This window comes from Odontomachus brunneus, unplaced genomic scaffold (genome assembly GCF_010583005.1).
Source record: "Odontomachus brunneus isolate Ranch 3 - 2012 unplaced genomic scaffold, Obru_v1 Obru_scaffold_100, whole genome shotgun sequence".
NCBI lineage: Eukaryota > Metazoa > Arthropoda > Insecta > Hymenoptera > Formicidae > Odontomachus > Odontomachus brunneus.
Window position 1 is genome coordinate 569,646 of NW_022639550.1, and position 24,463 is coordinate 594,108.

Below are 24,463 nucleotides of genomic sequence, written 5' to 3' on the forward strand. Positions count from 1 at the left end.
TCTCTCTCTCTCTCTCTCTCTCTCACTCACTCACTCACTCACTCACTCACTCACTCACTCACTCACTCACTCACTCTCTCTCTCTCTTTCTCTCTCTCTCCTTTCCTAATGATGATTTTTAATTTAGTAGATTTGTCCCGCTGAAAAATTAAATTCCAATTTTTTCCTTATTCTCACTCGAGATGGCGAGCATCACGCGACCGCATTAAGACCTTATCGCGGAGTCGCATCTCTTTTTGACGCGTTCACGAGGCCTCAGAACCGGTCAGCGCCTGATGCAGTTGCACGAGCAACGCTGAAGGTTACTACACTCTCGCGGCGGTCGATCACACTTAGAATCGCTGCATCGGGCTCGAATAATGCCGCTGAACATATTAATCCGTCGTCGTGTATGTGTGGGGCTTGCATCGATAGAAATAAGATGTCACATGTAGATGCAATCTCTATGGTAATGTGTTGCGCGCAGAATAAATTGTTTCCAACTTTGCAATTGCGCGCATTGCGTAAATAGCTCAGGTAGTTTTATCTTTTCATCAAAATCTTGATAAAAAGTATCGTTCAGATATTGTAAGAATCGATATATTTTGTGGGGGAATGTAATTTAAGTAGCACTGCATGAATCATGAGACAATTAATTTTTGGGTGAAATTATCACCCAAATAACATTTATTTGTAATTATCATTACATGCAACACAAAAAATAGAAGATTGCGAGTTTACGAGCTGTAAGTAAGCCGGCCAATTATCGCAAGTTGGCTTGGTACCATCCGATGGTAACTCGGTAACTATGTGTTACCATTAAAGGTAATACTTAGCATCCTCCGCGCACGATCACATCTTTGGGGACATACATACAATTTGAGTCTGTCAGGTCTGGGCAGATTTGAACTATACTGTAACATTGTAGAAAATCAATATTTTTCGATACATTTATTTCCAGAGATATAGAAGATCTTTGCTATAAAATGGTAGCGCGATAAAATCGAAAACTGATATCGAAATAGATTTGCGCTATGTTGAAATTTTTCCAGACACTTTACAAAAATTGAGCAATGGAATATTTGTTCGGGTCTCACAGACCCAACGTTATATGCGGAGAATCAAGTTACGAAGAAACTTGCGGAAGCTTACTAAACTGTCACATCATTCAAGGACTTTGGGTTAATATCAAAAGCTCAGACAATTTAGTTTACATGTCCCGAATAATTCGTACGAATCACCATTACTCGGAAACCTAATAGCGAAACAAGGCCGATTAGCTCACCCCGATGGAACATTATTATTTCATAGTTATTATTGCATATGCCGCGTCAACATTGCGTTTATAGGTCAGTGAATGTAACAGGAGAAATGCAACGTTCTGTGAGAGAACAAAAATTCCGGGGGCGTTGAGGCGAAATTATCGACCACGAATGATAACGAGTGCGCAATCGTTACTTTTTTTTCGCTCCACACGCGATCGGTCCATAAGTATTTATAAATAATCCGTCGTCATTTATGTTATTCGAAAGAAAAAACGAATTGCGACCTCATGAATCACGGATTGCGCAATATTTATCTGTAACGAACTTTCGTCGTCCGACGCGACGCGTAATGAATGTTCATTACGACCGTAACGAGCGACGTGTTAAATTATAAGACCATTAATTAAAGAAGAAGGACACGATTTTGTTATTACAATAAGAGACGAATTAAATTTTAAGTCTCTCCTTCTAGCTGTCGTCATTTACGTCACAATCGGATCTACGGAAGACCTTTTCGTTGGAATTTGCAGATATGCGTCGCCGATCCGTGACTCATCCCGCTAGCCGCTAATCAACATTCGCATAGTTTGTACGTCGCACCTGCGTATTGCGCATGCGCCACGTCGCCGTGTCGGCGGTATCGTAAAGACGTCAAAGTTGCGCGGCGCGTCGCAGTACAAGTTCGGTCTTCGTCGCGTGCACGTCGCCAGTGCTTCATCCTAATTAGACGATTCTGTATACAACTAGAGGAGCAACATGGCAGTCTGTAAGTTATACTTTTCGCACGCGATGTATCCTGAAACACGCGCAATGATCTTTTCGTTATTATTTATGTGCATTGAGGCTCTACTTTGTCGAGTCTCACACTGTTCCTTCTATTTACATTTTCTTGCGTAATTTCTGTTACGAGTCATGTGTCCATGTATAGACTCTGTTTCATTATTCATTGCGACCAGGACTCGACAATTTTGGAGCTGAATAGAGATCCTCAATCACAATGACTTTACTAGCACGGTTGCTTAACAATATGGAACAATGTGGACGCGTTGAATCGACGTCACTTCAAAATGACGGAAGAACTTAATACCGCCTAATGTTAAGAAGTTATCTCATGAGACTCTGATTTAATGTGGCTCGTTGATTAGTGGTCAAGCGAGACAGACGACTCTGTGAGATTTGTCTTTCGCTAACCGTGAGTTATTGCCGTCGATGAAACTTGACTGCATTTTATGAACGATCGCGTCTAACAGGGATCTAACGAGACTTGTAGGAGGAAGGGGCAGTTCTTCCATCTTAAGAGAGAGAGAAAGAGAGAGGCCGCGTAGTTTCTTTTCTAGAGGTCCTCTAAATATAGAGATGGGGCGCGGCTGCCGGTTTGACAAGCCGGCACGCTAGCTAGCCGGCCGGCTTGTCTTGAGGAGAGATAAATGCTCTACGACTGCACTTGAATGTTTAAACAACTGTTTAAGAAGACAATTGCTGGACACTCAAGAACTTAACGCCAGAAAATAGATCGCCATAAGCCACGTCGTAGGAAAGCTATTTTTACGTTAGCACATATCCACAATATCTTCTTCGCTTCCTATTTCTTCCTGTTTCTTTACCTCTTTCTGACTTAGATCTTAAGCCTGAAAAAGATAGAGAACAAGAAGCAGAAAGCAAAGAGCACATTGTGAATCAAGTTTCTAAGGGAGACTCCAAATGTCAAGGCCGGATCTATTCATAACAGACATTTGCTTTGCTTCTGCCTCTAAACTTTCAGAGAAAAGACATAACTTAAGGTAACAAAAGAAATCGAAGTTGAAGTATTCGCTGTGAGTGTTTTTCGGGTGACAACAAACACTACTCCATTGACAATATTTGTGTCTGTTAGCGCGTTACCTAAAAACGTTTCTTTTTCGTGTAAATGTTCACGAATGAGTATAATTGTAAAAACTTTCGTAATTTCGTTACAACATCACGAACGCCTGTGAGAATAAATACCGGATAGTTCCCGACGATGAGTCTCTTTCTCTCTCTTTCTCTCCTTCTTTCGCTCGCTCGCTCGGGTATAACAGCCTCGATTTAATCACGTCATAAGAATGCAATCCCTTGTCCTTGTGTAATACGACTTCCAGATTGCGTTTCGCGATACTCGGGGACTCGTTTTCGTGATATTTTTCCGGTTTTTTTCTTTCGTAAATCTTGAAATTCTTGTTTTCTGTAATTAAGTTTTCTTTTTGCATCGCGACGCCTTGGCGCCTCGCGTTTACGATTTATGATGCACTTTGTCCTATCCTTATCTCTTCAAGTTCTTGTCTTATGACGTGATCGACTTTACATATTATCAAACGGAAATCTCGAAAAAAAGAACCAACGATGGACACAACTTCTTCCACTCCCCTTACCATGAAATTAGGGAATTTTACTGGCTTGGATTATACGTAACATTTGTCCGCTGAGCGAATCCTTTCGGTCGCGAAAACTCCTCTTCGAGATCATGCTTGCGCAAAGCTCAAGTCGTCAAGATAAATAAGTATTTTACAGACGCTCAAGGATCATCCTTTCAGACTCGCGCGGACGAAATGCGTTACCTTCCGTTACGCAATCGGGACGGAAAGACGTGCCTGTGAACAGATACGTATCGTTTGAAAAACGATACAATGTCTTTCGCAACAGCCGATGAACAACTCGCAACATATGTAAATGTAAAGCGATTTTTATAATTAAGCGTCGGATTTTTTACGCGTGTTAGATTATCTATACAAGAGAATTTCATATAGTAAAAATTACCGTAAAACTTTGTAATCGAGGAACAGATTAGCATTCTGCAATAATTTATTATCCTTTCGTTTCACATGCTATTTATATGTTTTAGGAACTGAAACGTGTTATTAAAAACTTTACTATGTTTCTCGCAAAATTCGCTATTCCTTTTAGCAAAATAGATTTTATTGGCAATCTATTTCTATATCACTGAAGGCACAGCAAAATTGAAATAGAGTTTATATGAAGAGAAAATATAATGTGTTTTCCGTGCAAATTTCACCGTGAAATTTGTTCGAACTCGGCTCGGTCTAATGGCAGCGAGAAATTCGGCAGAGGAAGAACCTCTGCGGGTCAGCAGGTGGCGCGTTCACGACGCACCAACACCTGTTGACGAATTTCCGTGATCATGGCGGCCAATGTAGGTGCGCGTTCTGCCCGGTCCACCTTGCCGGTTGCAAAGTAACGACAGTTGCTATGCGAGGTCAATGGCAGCGCGCGATGGCGAATGGCTTCGCGAATAGTTCCACGCGTCGCTGCTGAGCCATCGGTCGCGATTTACCGTAGGATTAACTAGCATGCGGCAGTTTTAGCGCAAAGTCGCTCGACCGTTGCGGACATTTTTCTTTCGCACTTTTCTTGCCCGAAACACGCGATCATTATATATTACGTGACTTCATTTCATTCCATTGCGGGTGTCGCGGTCGTCGGAGAGAATCAGGAGCGAGTCGCTTCATTAGAACGTTCCATCGAACGCGCTCACTCCCGCTCGCATACTTGACGAAGAATGTCTTCCAGAAGAATTTCGCGACACAGCAGAAATTCGCTGATACGCGCGTAGATGTGCCGGAACGCGCATCTCCAGCGGTATTCGTCGTTGCGCAATGCGAATTGACTTAATGGCTCTAATTTTCGCATTGTTATGTTAATTGCGAGCGAGAACCACGACCTACATCATAGCAGCTAATCAATTTGCCGCGCTACGAAATTAACGCGATTCGAGCCGCCACCGCGGTCCGGAGAGCTCGAAGGAGACGCTTTTGCGCGATCAGGGAGGGCAAGAAAGAAACTTCCCGAAGTTTCCGACGAGAAAACTCGGCGAGGGAAGATTGCACGCTCGTCGAGTATCGAAACATGACGACAGGCCGCGCGGTTCGAGATAGAACGTGTCTCCTCTTTCGAGATAGAACGCGCCGCCTCTTTCGAGAGGAATCGCAGTCAGCGACGGATGTGTCAGGGTTTTATCGGGCCCCGGTCATTCTCCGAGCGACCGAGCTCTCCGTGACGCGTCGCCTATCGAAGGATTGTCATTCCAACGATCGTTCTGGATCGCAGACGTAGCGTAATGTGAAGTAATTGACGTAGAAATAAGGATGACATCAGCACACGATGGCGTTAGAAGACTCGCCGCGCTCGCCGGTGACCTCGATCTTAGTGTCTCACCGATCATACATTTCGCCGACGTATGCACAAACAACTCCCTTATGCGCGGGGGACTGATATCCAATCCCTTCTTCTTCGTTCACAACGTGTGATGTCAGCAGCGAGGACCGACTCCGTGTACTGCCGGTAGCGCAGGTGACTATTTATAATCGTTACGTGCGTAACGTTCCTGCGCCTCGCGTATCAACCGAAGATATGCAGAATAGAAGACGACGGCCATTAGAACCTGGCGAGAATGTTTTTTTTTTATTGCGCGACCTCGGAATTGATAGTTTGCGATAGGCTTGCGCACGGGCAAGGTGTCGGTTTGTTGTGTCGGTTGTTTTTTAAAACTGCTGCTGCCTCTGCACTGCTAAGCACGAGATAGGTAATTAAGTAGATTTACTCGACTCGTAAAGCTCCTTCAAGTACATGATATAGATACAAATTACAGAGGAGATGGAACCCGTTGAAATACACGATGCAGATACCATAGGAGATGGCGGATAATCGTCAATTATTGATAATTTCGTTATGGGTCAGGGCACGCGAAGTTATTGTCGCCACGAAGCCGTGATCTCACCGAGGCAGAAATAGCCGTTTATTCGACTCTCGCGGAGGATCACGGCGAGGAAATTACATCGCTTATTGAACACGTCACGAAGACGAGGATTTATGACCACGGAACTCGATCAAGTCGGCGATACTGGCTGGTTTGAGCGAGTCTCATTGCTCGCAGTATCGGAACGATTAGCAGTCGATAGCCACGGTGTCGTCCGTACGTCGTTAAGATCGCCCGGGTGCTCGTCGTTACGCGAATATTATCATCGGCGAATATTATAACGGCCGGTGACTCATCCTCTCGTACGCGAATAGACTTCAGGCTCGGTTTTTATGAGGGCGAGTTCGCGTGCGCCACATGTGCCTCGATTGCACCGGATGACCTTTGTGGGCCTGTCATTAAAATATTACGATCGAATCACGGGATGTAACACATGTACTACGTAAGCCGCGTGTTGCGCGATTGCTGATCGCCCGGGATATCGATCGAGTGTCCTGCGCTGTCCTACTTTCGCGTCTATTTCGCGACTCACGCCTTGGCGTCAGGATGTCTCGATTCGCCGGACACCGGCATTCCGTCCTATTTTTCGCGACGTGAAGAACACACCTAGATTGATACTAGAGCGACTCGTCGTCACTGATGCGGGTTGCGACTCGCACTCTGCTGTCGCCAGTAACACGTCGCGCAAGATGCAAAAGCGACGAGGCGAGTTATCGCGTAACAAAGTCCAGCCGACCATTCACGTGGGGCTGTTTGCGTTTCAGCGCTTACCACTCAGGACAAATTGGAGTACAACTTCTACCCGGTGACGGCCGGGCAGATCCAGTTCCGGGTAAAAGCGGCCAACGATGCTCACGTCGCTCTCACGACCGGTCCTCAGGAAGGAGAACCGATGTACGAGGTGAGAGACTTTGTTTCACATTTTTCTAACGTACATTCGAAATATAATTTCCTTATCCTCAGCGGAATTCCTCTGACGAGGAAAGAATTCTTCTAAAATCAGAAGGCGAAAATTGTAAACACAATATTCCTAAAGAGAGATAAGTAAACACATTCCTCTTGATTTCTGAAAAATTAGAATAATATCTAGTAAATTTCCGAATAGTCTACTTCGTTAGAAGAGAAATATATTTTCGGTAAGAGTTTTCGTTTAGAATACAGAAAACAACACCTTACGATTAAAGTTCTTTTTTCAGATGTAGTTTAATATTTTAGTCGCCAGATATATCTTTCCATATGTTCCACGATCAGTTTAAGGAACGCGAGGCTTCTCTTCGTGTCGGCGAATTATAGTACAATTGAATATCGCGTTTTTTCTCCAGGTCTTCATCGGAGGTTGGAGCAACAGCAAGTCGGTTATACGGAAGAACAGGGTCAAGCCGGATGTGGCAGAAATGGAAACACCTGGAATCCTCAACGGAGATGACTATCGTGGCTTTTGGATCAGGTGGGCGCTCGTTTTTAGGCTCATTAGAGAATCATTAAGCCGCGCCCGTGCGTCGTTACCGTCTTAAGTCGAGTCGATCACATGTTTCGCGTTTAATCTTACGAAGTGTACACACACACAGACACGTAGACTTTGTAATACTTATTTAACGTTTGCAAAAATCTTCATCAGCTTTGTAAAATCCGCAGGTGGGACGACGGCAATCTCACGGTGGGCAAGGAGGGCGAGTCGGCTCCGTTCATGTCCTACGCCGATCCGGAACCGTTCGGAATTAGTCACTTCGGCGTCTGCACCGGCTGGGGTGCCACCGGTGATTGGTTGATCGAAGGTAAGCGTTGTAATTGCTTCTTCTTCCTCTTCTCCCAACCGCGATCTGAGGACAAGAGCATTGTCCTCGCGGAACTTCTCGCTTTACTGTGTATACTTAGTGTATACTTAGTGTATACTTTGCCTCTGACACATCTTGTTTCATAGATTGTAATATAGAAAGTACACTGTTTCGCGCTTAGGGGATAGTAAGCGAAGAAAAGACAATTCGTAGAGTAAATCATATCAACTCCCTTAAAAGTTGAGCAAACCTTTTCTCTTCTGTCAGGTATCATCTAGATTGACTTAACTTGACTTTCTGATTTTCCGATGATTTTCTCTCCTTCGGTGTCTCTCTTTAATGCGACGATTCACGGACGATCTGCTAACGCATCGCGACTCGCACAGCCATATGCTGCGGAGGTTTCGGTGGTTGTACGTAATGTATTTTGAAGGCTACACGAAAGAGGTCTTGCATTTAGTCGCACGTGCCGTCCCTTAGGTTCTGCTTGTCTGCCCGAGTATGTTTGACTCCACCCAAGCACGATTTACCTTTCACCACGTGTGGTCGATGCTGGATTAAAGACGCTTATCTTGTAGAATTCATTTCGTCGCAAAGTGGAGCGATACTTGATGAAAATATCGTAGCATTTGATTAATTCAGCATATCGATACGCTGCACGTTCAGATATGATTCGGACTAGTGCTCGGAATTGTGTAATCGAGGCGATTCTCGAGGTCTACATCCTCTTGCCGTTCTAGCATCATCCGTGGGGAGCGTAAATAGATAGGCGTAGCCCTCCAAAATCACCTCGATTATACAATTAGTTGAAGCACTGATTCGGACCAACGTAGCATAATCGATATTTGCCTCACACGTCCATACATCAATTGATATTCAGCGAGAAATTTCGAGTCGATTGCTTTTCACGCTTTTGCCTGATAAAGAGAACATCAAATAAAGTATATAAGAATATGTAAGAAGTGGAAGATTTTTTGTAATATTTATTAGCGGAATATGCTACAATTTAATTTATAAGATATCCCGCGCAACGATTATGCGATCGTCATTTCACATTCGCGCGGTTCATCTCGAGTTTCGCGGCTGATAACTTGGTTTTTTAATTTTTTTTCTTTTTCTCTCTCTTCCTCTCTCTCTCCACATTTGCCAAGGTCACCGCAACTCCTTGAACACCCCTAACAATCTACAGTACCAGTTCCATGCCGTGCCAGGCGGCTCAGTGCTGATCGACGTGAAAGCTAAGAGCAACGGGCACATCGCGCTGACCGGCCGGAAGGGCGAGTCGAGTCCCATGTACGAAATCATGCTCGGAGGGTGGGATAACATGGCGTCCGTTATTAGATATGATCGCAAACAGCCCGACAAGGTTCGAGAAGTGATTTGGTTAATTTCGACGTGCGATCAATGAGTGACAAACGCATTCGGAACTACTCGCTTTGCAACTACCAGCGGGTGTTCCAAATGTGTGACACACGGGAGAAAATACTCGGTTCGTGTAATTGGTTTTCTGTTGTCTGGAGACCGGACGAAAACTGAATTGTAGGAACAGAACAATTTTTAGATAGAAGATTTCTGCACGGAAAGGATTTTACAGCAAAAATTACTATAAAATTTCGTGAACAAGAAATAGATTGCGACACTCTGCTTATCCTTTCATTTTATACGTGCTGTTTACATATTTTAGGGATACTGAAATATGTAATTAAAAAAATTGACTAGATTTCTTAGCAAGATAAATCTTAATATGTTCTTGAACTACTAAATTCGTAATAAAATTAAAAAGAATTTACATGAAAAAAGATATAATATTCTCTCCGTGTATTCAGTCTCAATGATTTCTCTCAACCGAGTTTCAACGCAGCCGAATGTCCAGACGCAGGTTTCTTGTCACTTGGTTTTCATCTGGTACCCATCCCGTTACACGAACCAAGATTCCTTTTCCGTGCAATAAGCGTTTCTCGCGGCAAACCTTCGCACGATCACGTACTCGTTCTCGCTCTCACGTGAAAAAAAAAAACATTTGTATGCGATGTCAGGTACGCGTGGACACGCCGAATCTGCTCAGCGAGCACGAGCACAAGAGGTTCTCGATCACGTGGTTCGAGGGCCTCATCACGGTGAGAACGGGCGGTCAGAACGGTGCTGTCCTCATGAAATGGCATGATCCAAATCCCATCGGCGTGAGCTACGTGGGGGTGCGCACCGGTTGGGGTGCGACCGGGAACTGGAAACTCCGTTTCGAACATTACCCCGCAGTCGCTACTACCGTCGCTAGCGGTCGAAAACGTAATGATTTGCCTAAAAGACAAAACAAAAAAGGGGAAACAAAGCCTCCGTCTCGGCGATCCGAGATCGACGCTGAATGCCTGAGGCAGCTCCCCGGCGCGCGTTTCCATGCAGATCGCGTCGTCGAGCGGCATTGGCCGATCTCGCGGTCGTTGAACGATCGACTTTCTCGCTTGGTTGCGACGTATGCAAATTCTACTGTATGCTCCTCCTCACGCACGGGACTCTTTCCGCAGCTTTCTCGAAAACCTCGCTTGAATTAAACATAGCTTGGGGCTTTGCGAACGTGGACACATCTTTTCCGCTTTCATAACTGGGGGTGTCATTCTCAGCACACGGCTACTATCTAGTCTTCACTCTCTAATCACCCTTTCAATTGGAATGGTATTAACCGCCCAAAGAATTATGCATATGCACTTTTACGCGTTAGTTTGTGTGGCTTGGTGAGATAGATAAGACCGCTTTATTAGTCTCTTGTTTGTCGTTTCAACGTCTTATTTAAGTTGCATCGATATGATTTCTGCTTGTTCGCGCAATCCGTTAAACTGAGAAACACGATCGTAGATCCCGATGCGACACCATCCGCGCCGATGGAAGTCCGCGGAGTCGACGCGGGAAGCGAGTGCTGGTGCGACGCGTCCGGTGGAATGGTGCCACCAGGCGCGGTCGAGGGTGGAAACGACGGTGAGACCTTGTTCGTCGGCAGGGCTCGTCACGAGGGCGCTCTCATTCCCGGCAAAGTGAAGCCCGGCCATTGCGTCTGCTACGTTGCCTGGGGCGGCGCCGAACATGGAAAGACTGATTATCAGGTGAGAACGAGAGAGAATCTTGTGAAAGAATCAATTGAAGACGTACAAAAGATATTGGAGAAATTCAGCGTTTAAGTGATTTCAATGGATTATATCATAAAATGCAAGTTTGCAAAACGTTCCACTCTTTTCTCATAGTCATATTTCTAATTTCTGTGTTGCTTATTTCTTCAGGTTCTTTGCGGGTGCAATCCCGTATGGGTGGCATCGAGCGGCGGCGACATTCCGCAGAACGCAATTCCGGGAGGCGAGACCGAAGACGGCGAGCCGCTCTTCATCGGTCGCGTACACCACGAGGGTACGTTGACGATCGGCAAGGTGCAGCCATCTCACAACGTGTGTTACATACCTTTCGCCGGTTCCGAGGTCGCCTTCCCAGAATACGAAATCTTGGTGTCGCAGTAAATGTCGTCGAGAAACCGTCCGGCTGTGGGGAGAAAATCGATGGAAGCCGCCGGCTTTATCGGCAGTTCTGCGGAAAAGCATGAAAACAATATCAGTCTCGCGACAATATCGTGTAGCTCTGTCATAACGCGACGAAACAAATCCGGACAGAGTATCCGAACTTTCGAAAAAAAATTTGGAAACAGAAGCGAACGATCGAACAATGTGACGTCGACGTTGAACTTGTCAAATTTTCGGTACGTGTCCATTTATTAATTTTATTCGAGCGAATATTGTATCGCGCTCGTAAAATATACGGAAAGAGAGAAGGAGGGAGAGAGGATGAATCTCGAGTGTGCAAACTAGTCTAGTGTACATCGTAAGTCGCGGCTGATGCTGCAGAACTGGCCGATAAGTCGGCGACGCGCTGTTCTGTCGTCGTCTACGCAAGCGTCTGCTTATTCGCACAGAGTATAAATCGCAGTCACGCTATAGGAAGAGAAAATCAAACAGCAAATATATGTAGCTATGCTATGTATGCTATATACATATACATATTCTTAATTGGTAAACGCCGGAAAATGTTACGTTTATCGTCTCTGCCGAGACGATACATCATATATATAATGATGATGATAGCTACAGAGTTTTTCTAACGCACAATACTACATGCTTTGTCAAGAAGTATATTTTCGGATTCTGTATTGTTACAATATAGAAGAACATACAAACAATAGAAAATCTTCCTTATTCTTTGTGGTAACCACATGTACGTATTACTTGCGTCACAATTCTATTCATCAAGCATAATTCATCATTTTCTTTTATAAATTACCATATTGATTTTACGTATGTTTTAAACGCGTTGTGTTTAAATGTTCTTATAATATAACTTTAAAAAATAGATGGAAAAAAGTCACTTTCCACCTCTTAATCAACATCCAAATTAACATTGAATAAATAACATCAGTGGTGTAGCCGGGAGGGAAGGGGGTTGAAGGGGCTGCAGCCCTCCAGCCCCGAAATTAATTTTAATTTTCTGGGTTACGCTGAGTGTGAGAAAAATTTTTTCGAATGATCTTTTCTTTGCTCGTTAAAAATAAAAAGTACAGCCCCTCCCCCTCCGAAGCTTTTTTCTGACAACGCCACTGAGTAACATCACATTAATGTTATAATTTCCCGTTCAACAATATAACTGTTATGATCGGGGACTGAAAGGTTGTTCGTAATTTTTAAAGTAAGTTTGTGAATTCATCCTTCTTGTTCAACGAGAGCATTCTTCCATTGGACAAAATGAGGGAGTTCACACATTCTAAAAATTATGGACAAACTTTTAATTCCTGACTGTACAACGTATGTTATATTGCACTTACATTGTTGAATGGAAACTCATAACATTAATGTAATGTTATTGTTACTTTATACTGTTTCCTTCATACTGTCATGTTTACAGAGAATCGACACGTTGCCTTCGTAATACCTAAACTGTTCAAAACACCATAAATACCACAAAAATGAGATTATTTTCTAATCTTCATCTTTCCGTTCTTTATGCGACATGAATGCACATCTCTCAGAACGTGTTTAAAGCTCATGCGGGTTTTAAAGAGTGAGAATGGAGATAGATAGCGTGGCGCGCGAGTGCACCAATGAGAGCGTCGTAGTAACACCTGTCATTCGTACCCACCCAATGAACCAATTCGCGAACCAACTCGACGGCAGCGCACCACTGGCGACCTTGTAATGAACTTAGCGAAGCAATGGCGGCCGAGCCCCGGTGGTTTGTCGTTAAATGTCAAACGCCAGTGAAAATCGCAGAGTAGCGAATCGTCGGTGACATTCCGGTCACAGAGATGGCCGCGAAAGAGCCGGACGCGATCGACGACGGCATCGCTGAGCCGGGTATCGAGCCCGGCGCTTCCACAGAGACGATGCTCGTCACTACCGACAGCTTCGACGAGTATGAGCAGGAGATGAGCAGCAGCATTGATGACAGGCAGATGAAGGAGAGCACTACCAGCACCATCTCCGAGATCCAGGAAGACTCGCAGAACATTCCGACAACACCTACCGCTGTTAGCCCGCCGGAAGCCGAGAAAACTCTACCTCTTGATGACTCCGAAATGGTATGTTTTCATAACCTTTTTCTCCGGTCATCACCGGATTTGCCGTTGGGTGGACTTTGAGAACGATTCTCTAGTTATTGCTTGGACGTGTGAGATGCTTCTATTGTCATTGCTGTTTTTCAGGATGATGTGACACACTGTCTGAGTCTGAGTAGTCTGGATGGAGATCCGTTGCACTGCAAGACCTGGTTAGCCCAAAGGAAACATATCTTCATTCTGAGTCAGGCGGGCAAGCCTATATACTCTAGATACAGTTCAGAGGACAAGCTAGTCACTCTTATGGGGGTCATGCAGGCTTTAGTATCATTTGTGCAAGATGGCAGCGATATGATTAGGTCGGTGCATGCAGGCAACACAAATTTTGTCTTCGTCGTTAAGGGCCCGTTGATCTTAGTGGCGGTATCCAAAACTTTGGAGAGTGTACCTCAACTTACTTTACAGTTAACGTATGTATTATTTGATATATATATTTTTTTTTTGTATATTCAATGAGATATTTTGAGTCTGTATTTCATGTATTTGGCATAATTGTTTCCAGATATGTATATAATCAGATAATCTCTGTATTGACACAGTCTCAACTGAACAGAGTATACGATCAAAGGAGGAACTTTGATCTACGGAGATTATTAACTGGTAGTGAAAGACTGATAGATCATTTATTAAATTTTATGGATAGGGAGCCAGCTTTTTTTTTAGGGGCTATTAAATGTTTGCCCCTACTACCCTCTATGAGAAGTTCGATTACGCAGACCATTATTCAAACGTGTGCTAAGATCAAGGTAAAAGCCTTATAGAGAATACTTGGGAAAAGCACTATCTCCCTCCAGTACACAGTTGTTTTATTGAAAACAAAAATTATATCTTTCAGAATTTAGTATTCGCGATACTTCTAGCTAACAACCAGCTGGTGACGCTGGTTAGGATGAATAAATTTTTCCTACATCCAATGGATCTACATATAATACAAAATCTGGTAGACAGCTCCGAGTCGCTTAAGACAGCTGAGAGCTGGACACCGATATGTCTACCGAAATTCGATCCAAATGGATATATGCACGGTCACGTTTCCTATCTGGCGGAAGATTGCCAGGCATGTTTGTTATTACTCACCGTCGATAGGGACGTGTTTTTCGTATTATCGGAAGCCAAACAAGTAAGAGTGATAAATGAGGCAATATTGATCGAGAAACGAAACCGTTTTGTGCGAGTAATGCGAGAATTGCTTCGTAGAAAATCGTGGAAAAATTGCGGCGGACAAATTGTTTAGAGGCGATAAACGAGTCCATGAATAAGCCAACGATTACGACCGCCGATATTGGGCTGCCTGAGATGCGACACGTATTGTACAAGTGCAAAAGCACCGCGCAATTTTGGAGCCCTGGGCTTCAGCCTCCTTATACTACGGAGGAGGAAGTAGAACGGTAAGATTAAATAAGATTAAATGAAATATTCCTTTGATAAAGATCAATGTACTAATGGCGGTTTATTTTCAGATTGCTGGGACTTTATCAGTGTTTACATCATAGATTACATTCACCTAGTCGACCGTTGAAGCTTATATTTCAACAACTAGACAAGGAAACGATGTTGGCATGGGTAAGAAGAAAAAGTATACACAACTTGATCACATAATATAGATTTTCCCTCCAAATAAAACATGTATCTTTTCTAGGTGGCTTCCGGTTTCGAATTATACGTAACATTCGAGCCTCTGGTGACGAAACCAGACGCTATTGAGGCAGTCAGCAAGCTGTTAAAGTGGATCAAAAAAGAAGAAGAGAGATTATTCATCTTGAATTCGCCTACGTTTTGAATATCATCAGATACTACTTGGACGTGTATATGAGTGATATACTGGCAGTGATGTGTTGGAAGCGTTTACCGAAAGACCAAACATAATCCGAAAACGTTCGAGATATATTACAAGAGGGATTCCAAAGCAAAACGTTTTCGCAATAGTTTTCAAGTGCAAGAATATAGTTATTATTCGTCCATTGTTATTGGTAACAATGCCATTCACTATTTTTTTATTTAATAGAGCTGTTATAATATAACGTAAGTTTATAAAAATGTACATATATTCAAATATCTTACACGAACGCGCTCCTGATGTAATATTATACACTATAATTTTCATACCAAAATCATCCTCCTCCCGCACGTGATTCACCGGGTACTAAATACATTCAAATAACACTGAAAATAAGAAAGAGTGGACAAAGTTATTTGTTTATTATCAGTTATACTTCGTCTCTCGATTTATCCAATTTTTGTATTCCATGTAAACAATGCTTGATAAAAAGTCAGATTTCTCGTATTTGAATAGTTCAATGCCTAGCTCTATCACGTTCTCTTCTCCGATCCCGGTCTCTTTCTCTCTCTCTCTCCCTTTCTCTTTCACGGTCGTCTCTCCTGTGACGATCTCTGTCTCTCTCTTTATCCTTGTGCGACGATGAGTGTGATTTCGGCGATTTGCTGCGTTTGCGCTCTCTTCTATCTCTGTCCCGCTCCCTACTTCTCGATCTTTGCTTCTCCTTCTCAGATTTCTTCTCAGATCGAGAATGCCTCTTATCTCTGTCTCTATGGCGATCTCTATCGCGCTCGTGATCGTCTGGCCTTTTGCGCGGTGCTTCTTTACTTTGTGGAACCTCTTCATCCTCTGACGATTCAATACCATCGTCCATGTCATCTTCCAACGCTGATATCTTAGCCTCTATCAAACAAAATTGGATATATTTATAAAGAAGTTCAAGCAGAGAAAACAGATTAATTAATTTAAAGCATAAATTACCCAGTTCATTATTCTCTTCTAGAACATGTCTCTTTTGAATTCTTGGTAAGATAACATCGCAACATCTCTCTTCCCTGAGAAGATTGTCAATGAATTCGTCCATATGTATTAGCTCATATATGCCCTGCTTGTTTTGTATTCTAAGTTTCCTGTTGTCATTGAATAACGGCTCCAAATATTTGTAACAATCCAAGGAAGAACCAGTCAATCTCATGTAAAGTGCACCCAAAGCACGAACATATTTAAACTCTTCGTTCTTTATGAACTCGACTATAATATCCTTCTCAGGTTGTATTTGCAGCATTTTCAATATAAGGCAAAGAAATGGTGTTGGTTTCACATTGCCACCGTACACCCCTCCTAGAAATCTAAAAATACAGATAATAAATATGATTAATTCTAATATTGCATATCAATAATCTTTATTTAGAAAAATAAATGTTTACAATTGAAACTGTAGAAAATTAACACCGGCAAGAAATATTCACAAAGGTTATATTTTGCTAATTCTAACCTCAACTCCATCGCCTTGTCGACTAACAATTCGGCTGTTAAAGCGAAACATTCTTCCTTCCAATATTTGGAATCGTATATTCGAGACCTGATGATTTTTTCTACCAAATATTGCGGATTTGTACCTCGAATAGATTTAGCATCTTTTACCGTGCGATTCGCCATTTTCGAATGTTTTGGCCTGTGAATTAGTGCAGCAAGAAATATTAAGGCCTTCACACACACTTTCCGTAACAGTAACCGTAAGACGTAACGTCAGAATTGACCAATTACGATGGAGTATTCACAAAAATGGCGATCTTATGTTTCGACGATTCTCAACGTGATTGGTCAATTCTTACGTTACGTCTTACGGTTACTGTTACGGAAAGTGTGTGTGAAGGCCTTTACAGCGGCTACGGACGCAAGTGAGCAGTTACTTTAGAGTCCCTATAAGGGTGCGTTCAGATTCCCTACCCAGGTGCACTCTGTTACTAGAAACACTATAGTGATTGCTTTCCAACAAGAGACACAAGTCGACATAAACATCATTTTATTTTTGCTCCACATTTAGTGAGTAACAAAGATAGGATGATACTTGTGTCGACTTGTATCTCTTGTTGGAAAACAATCAGTATTTGTTAAGCCCGTATCAGACTGTAGATTAGAATTAAGATTGAATTGAAATTTAGCCAATCAGAGCAAAATTTACTAAGCTCAAGTTTGGTAAACTTTGCCCTGATTGACCAATTTTTTATTTAATCTCAATCTTAATCCGTAGTCTGATACAGACTTTAAAGGCCAAATCACACTAGCAATTGATGATTGACGATTGATGATTAAAGATTAGATTTTAACGAATCAACAAGCTTCAGTCTTGGCTTGCTTTGTTCTAATTGGTCAAGTTCCAATCTTCAATCGTCAATCATCTATCGCAAATCGTTAGTGTGATTTAGCCTTTAGATAGAGTCTGGCTACGTGCGTGTTCCTCTTTATTAGTCGAAACAAGGTTTGGAAAAACATGGAATCAATAGAAATTGTCATGGGAAGCGGAATAATTTGAAAAGTAAAATAAGAAAATTATGAACAATTAGTAATCCTTTATATTAAACTGTGAAATGAATAAATAAAAACATAATTTTGATTGTAAACTTGAAACATTATTAATTTGCAGGAAACGAATACAGTAAAAAGGCTTTCTGATAATAGTTCTGATAATAGTTATAGCATTGTAGAACACAACATGTTGGCATTTTGAGATCTGAAAATTCATATTTCGTATTGCACTATTTTACACAATTGCCTTTTCAGATACTGTTCTGAATAAAACGAGGTTACGAGGTTACGATGACAATTTATATAATGAATACGACTTTTTTTATAATATCACAATTTTTAACTGACTTAACTTTTTTATTTTACTTCGAAAACCACATACAGAATAATTTTACTTACTTCTATTAACAATTTATAATCAAACTGATACTGGTATTTATCGCGTTACGCGATAAATACCAGTTGCGTTCATATAAGGTGTTTTTTCATTTTGTGACCACCGTAGCGTTAAGTGGACCAAACTAACCAAACGCTACTGTGGTCACGAAACGAAAAAACGCCTATATATACGGCCGCCAATTTTTCCAAAACTAGCCGAGTGACCAGACTCTATTTTATAGGGACTCTAGCGCCCAATTCTGTCTACTAAAATCAAGCTGGTGACTGCTCAGGTTTCTCTCTGGTACCAGAGAGAAACATATTGCGGCCCAAACTGTATGTGTCGTGCCGCGGATATCAACCAATACCACCGACGAGATACTCTTGGGTTGCGTTCCAAAATTCTACTCGGTGGGTAGAGTACATTTAGGTTGCTTTCCAACAAGAGACACAAGTCGACACAGGGTGCTTTCCAGTTACGTTTTGTGTGTTACACAAAACCAGTTTATTGGTTGTATATTATCTTACAAGATATTTTAGATAATATGTGACCAATAAATTGGTTTTGTGTACGTATGTGTCAAGATGTATTAAGCAATTGGAAAGCGCCCACAAGTATCATCCTATCTTTGTTACTCACTAAATGTGGAACAAAGATAGAATCATGTTTGTGTCGACTTGTGTCTCTTGTTGGAAAGTAACCTTAATTGGTCAATTATGATAAAGAAATCCTAATTATCTTTGTTCTTATTAGTCAATGAAATACTACTCTACCCGTCGAGTAGAGTTTTAGAACGCAGCCTTAAAGACTGTCAACCTTGGGTAAATTTTCGACACGGCCAAAGGGTCCGGAGGGTCCCGGAAGTAATTGAAGAACGATGACAATATTGACCATTTCTCATACAAAGCGCTTTTGTCTGTCCGTGTGACTACCCTTATCCTAAAAAAAAAGTGAAATATAAAATGTACGGTGAGATTTCTCCGTATCGTTAAAGCCCGTAAGGCCGACGGTCTTTTCTAATACCTCGTCGGTGCCAATACTCATACTTTTTCTCAGTAGATAACAGATAAAATCATTTCAAGGTAATTTAGCCGAGATGCAAACCCAAAGATTTGAGTCTTCGCTAGTGAAGTTCTAAATGGTTTGTGTCTCAGCTAAATCGATTTTGGCTAAAATTTAGTAGAGTAAAGGCACTAAAAGCGACATACCACTTTGTTTTTGGATGTTATGTCTTAATATAAAACTCAAAATATAAATGTAAATATATATACATACATGTAGTTGGAAATACCTCTTATCAGATAATATCACGTTTTTACTGAAATTTCTAGACTTAAAATAAAAAATATTTTTGTAAAACGCATGAAAATGGAGTTAAAAAAATAGCGACATACCTATTGGAATTTATATAATATGTCGCATATATGATAATATTTGATAATAAATAGTTCATTAATGTGTTTAATGGTTAAATATTTATTTATTCAAAATATAATGTTACAAAAGGGAAATATAATTAAATAAATACCCCGACAGCACACAATATTTATGATAAAGATTCATAAATATTTATGTCGAATTATTTTTTAAAAATATTATATAAATATTTTATAAATATTTCTATACATAAAGAATAAAGTATCAAAATCTTTATTCAAAATATTATTAAAATATAGACTAAATATTTTATACAATATTTATAGTAAATAAAAAATAAATATTTGTAGTAATATTTTGTAAATATTTCTATAAATATAAATATAAATCTATGATATAAGTATAAATAGTATACATAAAAAAATAAATGTAATTATTTAAAATTATTAAATTAATGAAGAAATAAGAAAATCGAAATTTAAATTGGTAATGTATGAACAAAATTCTTTAAATCAAAGAAATATATTTATTAAATATAATTTTTTAACTTAAAAAAATATTTGTTAGATTTTAGAAAATATATAATAGATATAAAGTAATATTTTATTAAATTTGTAAAATGAGCTGTAAAATGAATTTCTAGAAAAAAAAAATGATTTCTTTACAAGAAGAAAATTAGTTTTTTTAATGTAAAAACTGTGTTTAAATAAATATTTGCTTGTTTTAAAAGTAAATGAAATACAAGTTAATCATTGTATAAATCTATATAAATTATTTTCTAATATTCAAAGTATCTTTTTCGTGTTTCAAATTAAAGTTTCTTTTATTATCAAAAAACAATTTATTTAAATTTACAAACTGATTTGTTTATATTTTATTTACTTTTAAAACAAGTAAATATTTTTTAAATATACTTTTTACATACTTTTTAAACATACTTTTTACATTTAAAAGAATTTATTCTCTTCTTGTAAATAAATCATTTGTTTTCGTACATGGATATACCATATGTATACAATATAAAGCGTCTTTCAGTCAAAGTGACGCAGTAGGTAAGGTGAACGACTCAAGAACCAGAAGTCTCAGGTTCGAATCTCGGCAATTATAAGCAAATTTTCGAAGTACATTTTAACTTGAATTAAGTAGCGTGTAAAATAATATAAAGTGAAAACTAAGAACATATACATTTAAAAAATTTTTTAAAAGTTCAGAAAAGAGAAAAAAGTATATAAATGTATACATTTTAATAAATATTTTTATAATATTTATGATAAATATTTATGATTTATTGATTTATTGAAACTAAAGTCATAAAAATATCTATGAAATATTTTGGTAAATATTTATAAAATATTCAAATAAATCTTATAAATATTTTGTAAATATTTTATAAATATTTGGTGCTGTCTGGGATATATTTTTTTCCATCTTTTTCATTTTCTCACATATTTTACATGTTATATTTTTAAACTAAATAAAATTAAATTTTAAAATAAACAAATGTCATATCACAACGGGAGGTTATTAATCAAGTTATGTTAGTTACAGATCGCACCTATTGCATACTGTAGGAATGTCACTTTAAGACACATTCTCATAAAATTGTTCAAATTATACAGTAAAAAAGTGATGAAGGTAAAAATATTAAAAAAATATTTTTACAAAAGTCAAATGCATGTAGAAGAACTTAATATTGAACAAAATGATAATTATCGCTATTTAGTCTACGTAATTCGTCAATAAAAATCATAGAAGTAAAACTTACGAATTTGTAAAACTCGATATTTACTAATTTAGCATATAAAGGAACAAGAAATATACCAAGTATGAATTTTCTATGACTTAACTGATAAAACGGATTACGTTTATATTAGTTTCAATAAAATACAACATTTAATATATGAGATATAAAGATATGTCGCTTTAGGAAGCCTATGTCGCTTTTGGCTACTTTCCTCTAAATTATTTAACCGAGACTTAAATAATTTTAAACTTATTTAAGCCATAGTTTGTGTGTTGGCTAAACTGAATTTCAGAGATTTTTGTTCAAAATCATAAAAAAATCAGTTTGCTAAGACTTATACTTTTTAAAATAATTTTGAAAATAAAATTTTAATTTTTTGTTCATTTGATATTTGATTTTGTTCATTTGATATTCAAACTTTTTTGATATTTCATAAATTTCAGACGAGGAAGTAGATAATAAACCAGAAAGATAATTGGATTTCAAATGACCTTTTGTTATATTGCATAATATAATCTAATATAAAATATGAAATAATAACATATAATAAATAATACGATCTAAAATATTTAAAGATCTTCATAGATTTTACGCAAAGTTTTATAATGGATATGATGTATATATTCGGATAGATCGTCTACTTTTAAGTAATTTTTGGCTTGTCCAATGGTACAATTTGTTTTCCAATTCTCCTAGACGGATGCCTTCTGAAACTTATACAGAAATCTTATTTGTCTGCGAGAATACATTAGATTTTTATTTGACATCCACTAGATAAATATTTGTTGAAAGTATGGATGTTTTATGAATGTCTAATTGATATTGTATTTCATATGAAACATTTGTTCATGTGGAACTTTTTCTTTAATTTATTTATAATACTTGAATATATCACGTATTTGATAGATTTGCTTATCTCAGGATATAATAGGAAATATTATAAATAAATTTATTGTGCAAATTCTTAGCTGTTTGATCTGTCTTCAACTTCGATAACTATAATAAGATAACAGCGCTTTTAAGTTTGCGTTATACATTTTCATGAAAAAAATTAAAATAAAAAAGAAACTCATTGCGGAAAGTTTTATTTGCAAATGTGAAAATTTATATATATTATAGAACTACAATATCTTTATAAAAATAAAAAAATGCGTGGAATTTGTTATCGATGAAATTTATTATAAGAATTATAATGCGAACACACTAAAACATAAGACATAATATCTCGAATCCACGACGTAAAGGATTCTACTGTAGTTTAAGAACAAAATCAAGCCGTTATATTAAGACAGAAAGATCGTGGATTTAACAAAGCCAGTATATGGCATGCCACCTTTTCGGTGTCACCTTTCTCTTCGCGGTTGCTCGGCGGGGTCCATAAGAGGCCATTCACGGCAGGCCCCTCTTTTCCGAGCCTTTTCTCTTTTATCTCTTTCTCTCCTTCTCTTCCCATCCTTGCCGCACACTCACCTGGCAACCTGAACTCACCTGAACGGCCATCTTGAGCTGCACCGTCATATCGTGCTCCTCGTCTTTCTCCCGCGAGTCGCATTTTCCGCTCGTCCTTGTAGGCGACCGCGTCGCATGCGCCGTTGCATGTGCAAGTCTCGTTGCAGCATAGTGATTGCCGGTAACATTCGTCGTTCCAATCGTGCTTCCACCTGGTTCGCTTTCTCCACCTTTACGTATTCCTTTGAAGCCCTGTGTTTTTAGTGACGTCACTAATATTCTCTTACGGAGTTTTTCGTGAAGCAAGGAAGTGTGTCAGTTACTTTGGTGAGTTGGATTCTTCACGACGTATACTATGAGCTGATGTGTGTTACGCGCGTTAGTATTCGTTATTATATTTACAAATAAATTTCACCGGTAACATAAATTCCACGTGTTTCTTTCTTTAGATTTTTTTTAGATTACATAGATATTGCAGCTCTGTAATATAGATTCCTATTTGCGTCACAACTGAAAATTACGATTACGTAATAAGACGACTAATACAAAATGAATCGTCAAATCGAGGATGTATTTTTTACGGAAATATGTCAATCTAATTTTTAATTGTTTTTAAAATTCGATCCTGTCAACAGGTGAGACTCAAGATTCCGTTCTCCGTTCCGGGCAGAGTTAGAAGAAACGACCGGTGTGTCGCTTGCGTGGAGGAAAGGTGCGATCTAACCGGTGAACGTAGCTGAACGTTCAGCCGCACGTAAATGTCACGGACGACGTCGCCGACTGTCTGATTGCGGATACGATCGTGCGATTGTTTTACTACTCCGGAGTGTGCGGTGAGGGATCGGCGATGAGGGAACAGCCGGGAAGCGAAATCAAATAACCGACCGGTCGCTAATCCCCGCTGATCCTGGAAGAGACTTGTGTCCGCGAAGGGAAGAGAGCGCGGATTTAATCGCGAAATCGTGTCGCGTCGCGACATGCGCTCGTCGTTAGCGCAGCGAAAGTATTGTTCTTTGTTCGCCAAGTTTCCCCTGAACGGACTATTCGCGTGACTCGCGTGTCTTGCACACAACAGTCTTATTGTCGTCCAACAATTGGACGATGGAGAGTAACTTCTAAGATCGACGACCTTTTACCGACGCTCCACGCGTCGCAGAAGAATCGACGTAGTCTCGGGTAGATCGGCGATTCCTTCATATCGCTGTGACGTGTGCGGTTGATTTGCGTGCGGTTAATGTCACAATCGAAAACGATTTCACGAAGGAAAAATCGCGCAAACGACGGACGAGTTCGCCTTGACGATCACGACGAAGGAATTGGTAACTTTGCGATACCGAGATGGGTTCAAAGATAGAGTACGTCGAGTCCTCTCACATGTACGCGACCAATTACATCCGCAACTCCAAGGCGATCGGAGTGTTATGGGGTATCTTCACCATATGCTATGCCATTATCGGTGTCGTCGCTTTCGTCACACCGGAATGGCTGGGCGATCTCGAGCACGAAAATCCCGGAAGATTTGGTCTGTGGACCAGATGCAGCTACGGCGGCAACGGTATGTTCGCGACGCACCTCTTTTCTATCCTCTTTTGCAACACCAGAGGACATATCTCGATTTTCTTTTCAATTTTAATATTTTAACGTCCAAAAGAAAGAATTCTAATTGCAAAGTATTATTTACCATAATCTCATATTCTAAGTGCAAACTTTCACTGAAAAAATATTTCTTTTCTAATGAAGAATACTTTCTTCTTTTAATTTTAGAAGAATCTTCTTAAAATTATATATATATATATATATATATATATATATATATATA

The 24,463-nt window shown here is 39.8% G+C and overlaps 4 protein-coding genes across 6 annotated transcripts in view; 3 read left to right on the top strand and 1 right to left on the bottom strand.

Moving 5' to 3' along the window:
• Positions 1 to 1,845: 1,845 nt before the first annotated feature.
• Positions 1,846 to 11,990, top strand: LOC116848753 (C3 and PZP-like alpha-2-macroglobulin domain-containing protein 8). 3 transcript variants are annotated; one of them, XM_032825185.1, is made up of 8 exons: positions 1,846 to 2,010; positions 6,738 to 6,874; positions 7,296 to 7,420; positions 7,609 to 7,748; positions 8,900 to 9,114; positions 9,785 to 10,034; positions 10,599 to 10,843; positions 11,018 to 11,990. In XM_032825185.1, the coding sequence occupies exons 1-8, from the start codon at positions 2,001 to 2,003 to the stop codon at positions 11,246 to 11,248; spliced, it is 1,353 nt and encodes a 450-aa protein (XP_032681076.1). In that variant the 5' UTR covers positions 1,846 to 2,000; the 3' UTR covers positions 11,249 to 11,990. The 3 variants fall into 3 exon arrangements, with proteins under 3 accessions (XP_032681076.1, XP_032681077.1, XP_032681078.1); XM_032825186.1 differs by lacking the exons at positions 8,900 to 9,114; positions 9,785 to 10,034 and adding an exon at positions 8,135 to 8,161; XM_032825187.1 differs by lacking the exons at positions 8,900 to 9,114; positions 9,785 to 10,034.
• Positions 11,991 to 12,952: 962 nt separating this feature from the next.
• On the top strand, positions 12,953 to 15,673 carry LOC116848752 (vacuolar fusion protein MON1 homolog A). The gene is made up of 7 exons (XM_032825184.1): positions 12,953 to 13,353; positions 13,477 to 13,799; positions 13,892 to 14,135; positions 14,225 to 14,509; positions 14,587 to 14,777; positions 14,850 to 14,952; positions 15,029 to 15,673. Exons 1-7 carry the CDS (start codon positions 13,081 to 13,083, stop codon positions 15,167 to 15,169), a joined length of 1,560 nt encoding a protein of 519 aa, XP_032681075.1. The 5' UTR covers positions 12,953 to 13,080; the 3' UTR covers positions 15,170 to 15,673.
• LOC116848755 (pre-mRNA-splicing factor 38) lies at positions 15,560 to 16,862 on the bottom strand. Its single transcript, XM_032825188.1, has 3 exons — positions 16,662 to 16,862; positions 16,148 to 16,515; positions 15,560 to 16,069 (listed from the first exon to the last, which is right to left on the bottom strand). Exons 1-3 carry the CDS (start codon positions 16,823 to 16,825, stop codon positions 15,684 to 15,686), a joined length of 918 nt encoding a protein of 305 aa, XP_032681079.1. The 5' UTR covers positions 16,826 to 16,862; the 3' UTR covers positions 15,560 to 15,683.
• Positions 16,863 to 22,671: 5,809 nt separating this feature from the next.
• Positions 22,672 to 24,463, top strand: part of LOC116848744 (LHFPL tetraspan subfamily member 3 protein) — a 7,656-nt gene continuing 5,864 nt past the window's right edge. Inside the window, exons 1-2 of the mRNA XM_032825166.1 lie at positions 22,672 to 22,971; positions 23,280 to 24,199. Coding sequence (XP_032681057.1) covers positions 23,983 to 24,199 — 217 coding nt within the window. The 5' untranslated portion in view covers positions 22,672 to 22,971; positions 23,280 to 23,982. The remainder of the gene's footprint in view (positions 22,972 to 23,279; positions 24,200 to 24,463) is intronic.

Coding starts and splice junctions, on each gene's coding strand:
- LOC116848753 (XM_032825185.1), top strand. Junction 7,749..8,899: donor CGGTGATTGGTTGATCGAAG/GTAAGCGTTGTA, acceptor ACATTTGCCAAG/GTCACCGCAACTCCTTGAAC. Junction 10,035..10,598: donor CGTCGCTAGCGGTCGAAAAC/GTAATGATTTGC, acceptor ACACGATCGTAG/ATCCCGATGCGACACCATCC.
- LOC116848752 (XM_032825184.1), top strand. CDS start 13,081: ATGGCCGCGAAAGAGCCGGACGCGATCGACGACGGCATCGCTGAGCCG. Junction 14,510..14,586: donor TATTATCGGAAGCCAAACAA/GTAAGAGTGATA, acceptor ATTGCTTCGTAG/AAAATCGTGGAAAAATTGCG. Junction 14,778..14,849: donor ACGGAGGAGGAAGTAGAACG/GTAAGATTAAAT, acceptor GTTTATTTTCAG/ATTGCTGGGACTTTATCAGT.
- LOC116848755 (XM_032825188.1), bottom strand. CDS start 16,825: ATGGCGAATCGCACGGTAAAAGATGCTAAATCTATTCGAGGTACAAAT. Junction 16,516..16,661: donor GACAAGGCGATGGAGTTGAG/GTTAGAATTAGC, acceptor CTGTATTTTTAG/ATTTCTAGGAGGGGTGTACG. Junction 16,070..16,147: donor AGAAGAGAATAATGAACTGG/GTAATTTATGCT, acceptor TTTGTTTGATAG/AGGCTAAGATATCAGCGTTG.